Genomic DNA, 9,735 nt, shown 5'->3' on the forward strand with positions numbered 1-9,735 from the left:
GTATAAAGGAGCTGGTAAGGTGAAGAAGAGCATTGTACTGAGATGAACTCCACTGGGTGTGGTGGGACTCTGTGTTGGAGGGGTATTGGTTAGGATGCACCAAACTCACCCTCTCTCTCCTCCCTTCCTCAGTGAGCAGGAATAAGGCCTATGAACATCTGGTGTCACATCGCCCCAACGCCAACCTGGTCTCGCCCCAGCTCCTGGTCTCTGTCCTGATGCACATTGGCCTCTGTTCAACTTTCCAGCTGATGGGCTTCATTCTGGTCCAGATGCAGCCATGGTACAACTCCTGGGACCAGGGAGCACAGTACGTGACTCTGGGGAGATGGGGTGGGTGGGTGGGTGACTCCACAGTATGTGTGAGGGGTAGAGATTAACTATGGGCGATAAGAGTGACAGGGTATTTGGAGTTCACCACCCTTCCTGAGCTGCTGTCTCAGTGTGGTGCAGGTTTAGATTCAGAGCCAGTGACATGCAGGACCAGCGATAGATTTCCAAATCAAGAGTGGTTTGTGGCTCGGAGGGGAGACAGCAGCGTGTGCCAGCATCTGTGAGCATTTTGTGGCTGGTTCACACTGTGGAGGAAACTATGCTCTAGACAATGTCACACACGTCCAGGTATGTGGAGAAACGGTGACAAATGCAGCAGATCTGCGAGGGGCTCAGCGGCTGAAGGACAAGAAGGTGTATTGGAGCCAGGATTCGAGGCTGATGAGGTCAAGAAAGGCACTGAAGACTTCCTGATTGTGTTGGAGGTTTGGATCTGGAGCATGGGTTGCCGATGGATTGAACAGGAGTCCCTGTGTCTGCAGAGGCTGTGGGAGCACTGGAGGCGAATCCATGGACACACAATGACTCTAAAGGGACTCTTTATCTTCTATCCCGTACTGAAGGGGGAACCAAGTGACTCTTTGTCTCCCTTGCAGCAGGCATAAGGCAATTTCATGTAATATTACATGTTCTTTTAAATTTCAAAAAAAGTAAACATACAGCCAGGAAACAGGCCCTTTCAACTCATGAGCCCATGCCATTCAATTACTCCCAATTAACCTCCAGTCCTGGTACATTTTGAATGGTGGGAGGAAACCACGCAGACATGGGGAGAACATACAAACTCCTTACAGACAGTGTCGGATTCGAACCTGGGTCACTGGTGCTGTAACAGCAGTGCACTAACCGATACACTAACTGTGCTATTGAGTGACAATAACGGAATCTTGTCTATTTCACCATCTTCCCATACATGTAGGTTTGGGAGAAGCTTCATGGAGTTAGGGCTGGTCTGCAGGTGGTGGCATGATTCACCGATCATTATTCACCGCTGTCTCCCAGCTCCTGGTTCGATCCCCATTACAGATACAGTGTGGAGTTTGCACATTCTCCCTGAGACTGTGTGTTTCCCCATCTCCGGGTGCTTCAATTTCCTCCCATGTTCCCAAAGACGTGGGATCAGTGGGTAAAACGCTGGTGGTTTCAGGGAGTTAATGCAGATATGGGAGTAACATGGATGTGTGTTTGATGTCTGGTGTGTACTCAATGGGGTGTGATTCTAACGATAGTTGTGTGTTTGCAGAGCCTGTGCCTTCAACGACACGTTCTATGGAGCTCCTGCTCCCAAGCAGCGTGACGGCAGTGGTGCCCTCTTCAATGTGCAGTGGAAGATCAGCAACTATGTGAACACCACCATCTTCTTCGTATCTGTCTTCCAGTACATCACTATCGCCTTCGTCTTCTCCATAGGAAAACCCTTCCGCAAGCCTATTAACACCAACTGTGAGTGGGCAGTCCGCTGTTCCCAGCCACATCACTGCCTCCATTCTCAGACTGTTCCAGTAGATTTGTCCAGCGGGATCTCCCTGTGTAAATCCATGCCAACTTTATTGGTTCCTCTCTCTGCATCTTGACAGGACCCCATTATTCCCCACTTCCAAGATTGGGCTAAACTATCCTTTTTCTCTCTCTTTGTCCTTTTATAAATATTGGGCCATAGCAAAGGGTCCAGGTTAAACAAAAATTTGAAAGAAATACAGTAAAATCCATGATTTCCAGCACCTACGGGGATTGTGAATGTTCCGGTTGACTGAGACTCTTCCAATGCCTAACTATTATGTGAGATTTAAATCGGGTTCACAGAGAAGCGAGTCCAGACAGGCTAAACAAACAAAGGATGACCTTTATTGCACACATGAGGAAATCATAATGGGGAATACACAAAACAACACTTGATATTAATACTATATAGGCATTCACATTGGATACAGCAATCTCAATACTAGTAACCACCTGTTACTAGTAACTATCTGTTACATATATTTGGTAACTAGCACTCTTACAAGACACAGTCTTCAATTTCTTGTACCAAGTGGGGTGCAACTCAATGCTAAGTATTCCACTCTCAGTGTAGTGCACACCTTACCAACAACTCCTCCAGAGATGTCCACAGTTCACGACCTGGCATAGAGCAGTGTTTGTAATCAGGACCAAGAAGCAGAGAGACCGGTCGGCTGCATCTGGTGGGCTTTATACTGCAGCAAGCTGGGAGGTCTGGCCCAGGTATCACTGGGCAATTAACAGGGCCCAATGGTCAGGTGGGCAGAGTCCAAATTTGACTGGCAAGTGAAGCACCTTCCCAGCAGGTTCCAGGCAGAGAGGTCACATGACCCCCCCCCCCCACACTACACTAATACATCTGCTTTTAGAATACACAGTTTAAAAGATAAAGACAGTGAAAACTGTAAAGAAATTAGAAAAAAATTAGTATTGTACTTTTTAATTATGTAAAGTTCACTTTAATCAGGTAGTTCCCATTAACTAAAAATTTAGTTTTATTCCCAGTCGCTGGTGCTGTAACAGTGTTGCACTAACCATGCACCCACCCCCACAGTTTATGGTTAAAGCCTTACTAATATACTGAATACTAATATAGTCTCTTACTAGGCAGGGATAGGGAGATACTTTGGGAAAGTCGATGCACCTTCCCCGCACTGACAACCTGACCTACCTCAGGCCATCAGCACACCTTCCTGCTGCTGACCACCTGGCTCACCTCCACACAATGCGTGTGAATTGAGGGGCATTGCTAATAGAGCAGGGCAAACCTGCGCTTGTTCAACAAAGTCTCATCACTCCCCCCCCCCCCCCGGGGTCTATCTGCCCAGTCTTATTTACATGTAATTTATTTATTTCCTTTTTTTGCTGGTTGTTTGAGTTTCTGATTGATTGAATTCTCGGATAATGGGTGTTTTGAATGGTGGGAGGAAACTGGAGCACCCGAAAGAAACCCACATAGACACGGTAAGAATGTAAAAACTCCTTATAGACTGTGGGATTAAAACCCTGGTAGCTGGCGCTAACCTCTACACTAACCATGCTACCCAGGCAGGAGAGAACAACTACAGTTTGTCATTGCCAATCTATTCTCACTCTGCATAAGTAATCAATCTCAGCCAACTCTCTTGTCTTGCAGCCTCTTGGTTTTCATCAGTGGTCCTCAATCATTTCCCCCCCACCCCCCAACCTCCACTCACATACTGCCTATTGCATTTGGAGAACCACTCGTTTAGATTCAGAAACCTTGCTTTAAAATCTGTTCCATCATCCATCTTCATAGGAATTCTCCAACATCATCATCGCTCTTCCCCAAGATGCTCCCATCTACTGAGTTTGCCAATTAACCCGTTCAGGATACAATGCCCAGTCTAGAAGTGCCTTCACTTTCAACCATTCCTCACTGTATTGTTCTGGAACATCATCTAGCAAAACGTCCAAGTCTTCCTCCTCCCTTGTCTTATTACTAATTTGACTGGCCCGATCCCTATGTAAAGACATCCCTCATTATTGGTTGTACCTTTATTGAAAGAGGTTGCAATTTCCTTTTTAATCTGTGTGTTTTGGCCTGTGCAAGCATAAGGTGACACTGATTTGCATTTCCTCCCAGATTTGTTCCTGGCTGTTCTCATCGTCCTTTACCTCTTCACCCTCTTCCTGATGCTCTTTCCAAGCAACAGACTTGACACATTTTTTGAGGTAATCCATCTCTTGCTCTTGTCATATGGCCCTGTCCTTCATGAGTTACTGTCGAATCAAAAGACCCTTTCACACCAGCTAATTTACTGGGTCCATTCCCAGTGATTGTGAGGTGAGAAATGTCCCAACCTGGCAGGGAAAGTTAAATTCAACTGGGCTCTGACACTAGGTGGGGGTAAGTGTCAGAGCCCAGATGAGTTAACTAACTTCTGGCGGTGCAAAAGCACAACCTGCTCTCTCAGCTGGAGGTGGGACCCCCTCCCTTAAAATTGCCAGGTTGCCAATGAACCAGGTAAATAATGAAGGCTCCTGAAGTGTAGGTTTTCCCACTCTCTAGGAGGGTTGGCAGTGTGTAAGGGGCTATTGGTTCATGGATGCAACTTCCACTTGGTAATTTCAGCACCAAGGGAGCCACAAACTGGGAGGGGCAGTACTGAGGGAGCCCCACATTGTGGGGGTTGCCCAACTATTACTGGAACCTACTAAAAGTCTGGAACATGGTTGCCTCTGGCCAGGATCCCCCTCCACTAGAGGACTAGCCTGTTGGACCCAGGCCCCAGATTCTCACCCGGAAACTTGCCCTGCACAATTTGAGCCATCTCTCGTCAACACCCTCTGTGCCATTCCAAGGGGCAGTGAGGAAGTTCCAATACAGGTTACTGCTCCACACCTTCCACTTCCTTGCCCTTTTACAGATGATGTTGCCATCATCTATATTTAATATAGTTGTCTTGTTTTATGTCTTGAAATTGTAATTGATGACTTTGGTGTATTTGTAGAAAGATGTACACATGATAAAAAATATACTTTGGGGGGAAAAAGGGGGCAGTACTGAGGGAGCTCCCCATGGGAGGGGCAGTACTGAGGAAGCTCTGCCCCATGGGAGGGGCAGTACTGAGGAAGCTCTGCCCCATGGGAGGGGCAGTACTGAGGTTGCTCCACCCCATGGGAGGGGCAGTAGAGGGAGCTCTGGCCTTTGGGAGGGGCAGTACTGAGGGAGCTCTACCCTGTGGGAGAGGCAGAACTGAAAGATGGACGTGTGAGGGAGGGAGGGACAATACTGAAAGACGGGCTGTGAGGGAGCCCCACACTGTGGGAAGGGTAGTGCTTGGGGAGGGCCATGATCACTATTTGTGTTGATCTCAAGCAATGTCATCTAATCATCTCATATACTGGTGATGTGGTCATTACATCCAACTCTCTGAGGGAGATTGCGGTGGATAATTTGACTGCAAGTTCTATAACCCCAGTGATCTCCCTTCAATGCCATTGGGTCTAAAAAGGAAGCCTTAGACCAGTTGTTTTCAAACTTTTTCTTTCCACTCACAGACCACCTTAAGTAGTCCCAATGCCATAGGTCACACATGTCAAACTCTGGCCCGAGGGCCAAATTTGGCCCATGATATAATTATATTTGGCCCACAAGATCATATTAAATATATATTAGAGTTGGCCCGCTGGCCGCCGCGCCAGTATAGCGTATGCACACTGAAGGTGAAAACGAAGACGCCGGAGGTGTGGAGGGATCTCAGAGACCCGAATCCCGTGGATCGGAGTGCCGCACTCAGCCCGCTCGGCTCCCGGACACACAGATCCGGCTGGAGTTGGGGACCATCCTCGCTGGGTCTGCGCTTCAGCGGCGACGCCAGACCGAACGTCTCGTTGGCGATGCCTTCCCCCTCGCTCCGTGCGCGGCTGACCCTGCCTCCCGCTCCTTTTGATGGAGACGAGCCCGGCGCCGTGAGATCACAGTTTAATCCCTCTCCAACCATGGGAGGGGGATGGGAGCAACGCACTCTTCTCAGCCAATTCCTCCACCGCCCCGGATGCCGGCGTTTCAACGGGGGGTTCGGGTGCCTTCGTCAGGAGACCGACCTGTTGGTCCAAGACAAGGGGAGAACGTACCAACTCCACACTGACAGCACCTGAACTCGGGTGAACGTGGAGCTGCGACCCCACATTCCACATCAGGACTGTGTGTAAGATTGGGAGGAGTGAGACGGAAGCTTATTTTGTTCCTGTGATTTAAGCCTTTCTTGGGGTGGGGGGTGTCCTTCTCTGACCACTTGCCTAACAATTAACCTAATCAGATGTGGAGTTACCACAATACAACAGTTCTCAACCTTTTTCTTTCCACTCGCATCCCTGTGCCATTGGTGCTCTGTGATTAGTAAGGGATTGCTTAAGGTGGTCTGTGGGTGGAAAGAAAAAGTTTGAAGACCACTGCTTTATTCATCCCTCATTGACTCGTCATGTGCACGGTTTCAGACGCGAAAGGAAATGGGCCAATGACAATGAAAGAGTTTATCCAAAACTATTATTAAACATTTATTTTAATAAGAAAAAGTTTAACATTACATATGTTGAAAGAAGAGAAAACATGCAGATGTTGTTGAAAATTTTCAATAAATATTTAGTTTGGCCCTCGACTTAGTCCAAGTTTTTAATTTTGGCCCTCCGTGAATTTGAGTTTGACACCCCTGCCATAGGTGCTCTGATTGGTAAGGGATTACTTAAGGTGGTCTGTGAGTAGAAAGAAAAATTTGAAAACCACTGTTTTAATCGTACCTAATTGACTTATTGGGTCTAGAGCAGAAGTTCTCAACATTCCCTTCCCACTCACATACCACCTTAAGAAATTACAGAGCATCTATGGCAGGGATTACTTAAAGTGGGATGTGAGTGGTAAAAGTTTGAAGACCACTGCCTTGGACTAATGGTTCTCAACCTTTTTTCCCCACTCGCATACCACCTTAAGTAATCCCTCACTAACCCATGACCTACGCCATAGGGACTCGATGGTCAGTAAGGGATTACTTAAGGTGGTATGTGAGTTAGAACCGCTGAAGGAACCTCAGCTTATTGTCTTACTGGGTACTCTTGCCTCGCCTCACAGAGTCCAGTCAGTGGTTTGATTTTTCCCTTGTATATTGCTGAGAGGAAATGCCTTTCATCGAAGCTGCCACCAAGCCTGGTCCGGTGTCTTCACCTGGGGCAGGGAGCCTGCTGTGGGGGGGTCAGATACAGGAAGAGCGGAGGCGGGGGGGGGGGGGGGGGGGGCGGGTGGAGTCTGGATTGACTGCTGCGTTGGGGCTATTGGTGTGAATGGTCGTGATCTGACCCACAGTTCAGTCCTGTGGCGTCTTCACTGCTCTCTCTCTCTTTCCCAGTTTGTGTGCATCCCATACATTTGGAGGATCTACATTTTGCTCATGGTCATTTCTCATTTTGTATTGTCTGTCTTCCTGGAGGTAAGATTTAAACTTTGTCAATTGTTTCATTGACACAGGTTCCGATAGTTCTTTTAACAAACTCCTTCTGGGTGATGGTGCCGAGAAAGTGCTGTAACCCGACTGATATTCCCTGCTCTCCTCCAGGAGGATGTCACAGCATCTTTTCACAATCCTTTTATTTCCCCATTCTGTCCCCTCTTTGACCCGTTCCCCAGTCCGCTCCCTCACTGTGCCCCTGTTCCCTCCCACCCCCGGATCCCCTTTCTCCAAGCTTCATCACGACCATATTTAGGACAGGAAAGTCTGGTCTCGGGTCTGAGGCTTTGATGTTTTGCAGGAGATGGTGACCAACAACCACCGACTGTGGAACTGGCTGAGCCGTGTGTACTGCCCATCTGCCTCCCTGGTGAAGCACAAGAGGCTCCACCAAGAGTTGCAGAATGACCCTTCCTGGCCACCAGCCACGGTTTCTGACTCACACAGGAACTCTGTACAGTAGCTGAGATCACATATTTATCATTAAACAGTTGGACAAACTCCTGCTGACTGTTTGTTCATTGAGATCCCTGCCTCATTTCAATTGTGGAGGTGCAAGGTGCTCCTAAGTACTGAATTGTCCTTGGTGCGTGATGTCTGGGTTTGTGTCCTGTAGACCTACTAGACCCAATTCCCCTGCCTTTCCCCAAAGACCCACCTGCAGCCAATCACTCTTCCATTAACTCTGCTTGGCTTTCCCCCTCCCTGCCTCAGTTCTCACTTTCCTCCCCACTAGTCCTTGCTTCTCCTCCATCCCTCCCCTGTCCTGTCCTCCCTCCTCTATCCCCCCCCCAATCCTCGCTGGCCCCCATCCCCCCCCGTTTTCACCCTCCCCATCCTCCCAGTCCTTGCCCACTCCTACCCCATCCCCGAGTCCCCACTCTTGCACCCACCGCCCCGGTCCCTGACCTTCCCCCATGTTTTGTCAAGTAGTTACAATCATAGATCAATATGAAGCACTTTCCTATGGATTTGTTAGGGCTGAGATCTGAGTAAAAGTGGAAATAAGGAAATAGAAGATGCTGCAGCACCAGGTTGGGTGGAGAGAGGGAACCAAGCAGCTTGATGCCCCCAGCCCCTCACCCCAAGTTCTCCCAGCATTTTGTTCATTGCTTCTCAATCTAGCATCATTGGCCAAATCCTGCAGACCTTCCAACCACTTCTGAGCTGAGATAGTAACCATTTCTGTCTCCACAGATGTCGCCAGAGTTGAATATTTCCATTCAGATTTCCTGCAGCTGCAATCTTGCTTTTCCAGAAACGTGTGGAGGAACTCAGCTGGTCTCACAGCGTCCACTGATGCTAAAGATATGTTACCGATGTTTTGGGCCTAAGCTCTGAAGGGCTCAGGCCCGAAACGTTAGTAATAAATCTTTGCCTCCTACGGATGCCATGAGACCAGCTGAGTTCCTCTGGAATTTACTGTAATCACAGTGGCCGCAGACTTTAGTGTTTCCTTCTGTGAAGGAGTAAAGCCTGGGTCACTGGATGCTTTAAATGGCCTGTTAAAGGAGCCGACCATGGTTCTATTTACAAATTCTGCGATTGCGGGGTCTCTGCCCAAGACGGCGGAGTCTATGATCGGCAGCAGCCATGAGGGGTTGCAGTCTCTGGGGAAGTGGAGGTCTGCTGCAGGACACCCAAAAATTGGGAGAACCTACCCCCCCCCCCCACCATTTCAGAAGGAGAAGACCCACGGGACAATGATCACGGCGACAGACTAGCGAGGGGCTGTGTGGCTGAAGAGCACAATGGCAGTGGGCTATTGGTGACTCGAGGCAAGGAACCCAAAAGCAGGATGCGGGCTGCTAGCGACGGCGGTTGAAGGATTCACACCAGGCAGCTGACTGCTGGAGACTGGCTGAAGGGGTACCAGGTATCAGAACTGGGATGCAAGAGGGTCTCCCAATCGGGTCGGGGGTTGGGATCTGGAGCTCAGGTTGCTGAGGATTTAGACTGGAGTCTGTGTAACTACGGGGGCTGTGACAGTGCTGGAGGTGAATCCACGTTCACTCGGGGGGGGGGGGGGGGGGGAAACAACACTCTTGTTTGCTTCTCTTTCTCTGACTGGCAATTTAGCAGACAAAAGGCAATCCTCTGGAATATTGCAGTTTTAAAGGAATCTTGAATTGTATGTGAAAGAAGGATTGTCAGGGCCAGAGTGATGGATGGAAGATGATTCAGAGAGAGAGAGAGAGAGAGAGAGAGAGAGAGAGAGAGAGAGAGAGAGAGAATTACTCCACATGTAAAGGTGGCCGCCATTGACCTGGGACAGTTTACCACAAAATTTTCCTCTTTCCAGATAACCTTCCTCAGGAAACCAGAGCAGAGTTGCACATGATGAAGGGCTATGACACGAAATGTCAGTCACCCTTTACTTCCTATGGATGCTGCATGATCTGCTGAGTTTCTGCTGCATGTTTGTGTGTTGCAAATT

At 48.7% G+C, this 9,735-nt stretch overlaps 1 protein-coding gene across 9 annotated transcripts in view; it reads left to right on the forward strand.

Moving 5' to 3' along the window:
* The window catches only part of LOC138754962 (polyamine-transporting ATPase 13A3-like), a 49,450-nt gene extending 41,649 nt beyond the window's left edge, over positions 1-7,801 (forward strand). For 8 of the 9 annotated variants that reach the window (XM_069920037.1, XM_069920042.1, XM_069920043.1 and 5 more), the window contains 5 exons: positions 133-310; positions 1,577-1,776; positions 3,941-4,029; positions 7,200-7,280; positions 7,600-7,801. In XM_069920037.1, the coding sequence (XP_069776138.1) occupies positions 133-310; positions 1,577-1,776; positions 3,941-4,029; positions 7,200-7,280; positions 7,600-7,761 (710 nt within the window). In that variant the 3' untranslated portion in view covers positions 7,762-7,801. The remainder of the gene's footprint in view (positions 1-132; positions 311-1,576; positions 1,777-3,940; positions 4,030-7,199; positions 7,281-7,599) is intronic. The other variant, XM_069920040.1, reaches the window with a different exon arrangement.
* Positions 7,802-9,735: the final 1,934 nt, after the last annotated feature.

This window comes from Narcine bancroftii, chromosome 2 (genome assembly GCF_036971445.1).
Source record: "Narcine bancroftii isolate sNarBan1 chromosome 2, sNarBan1.hap1, whole genome shotgun sequence".
In the NCBI taxonomy this organism is placed as follows: Eukaryota; Metazoa; Chordata; class Chondrichthyes; order Torpediniformes; family Narcinidae; genus Narcine; species Narcine bancroftii.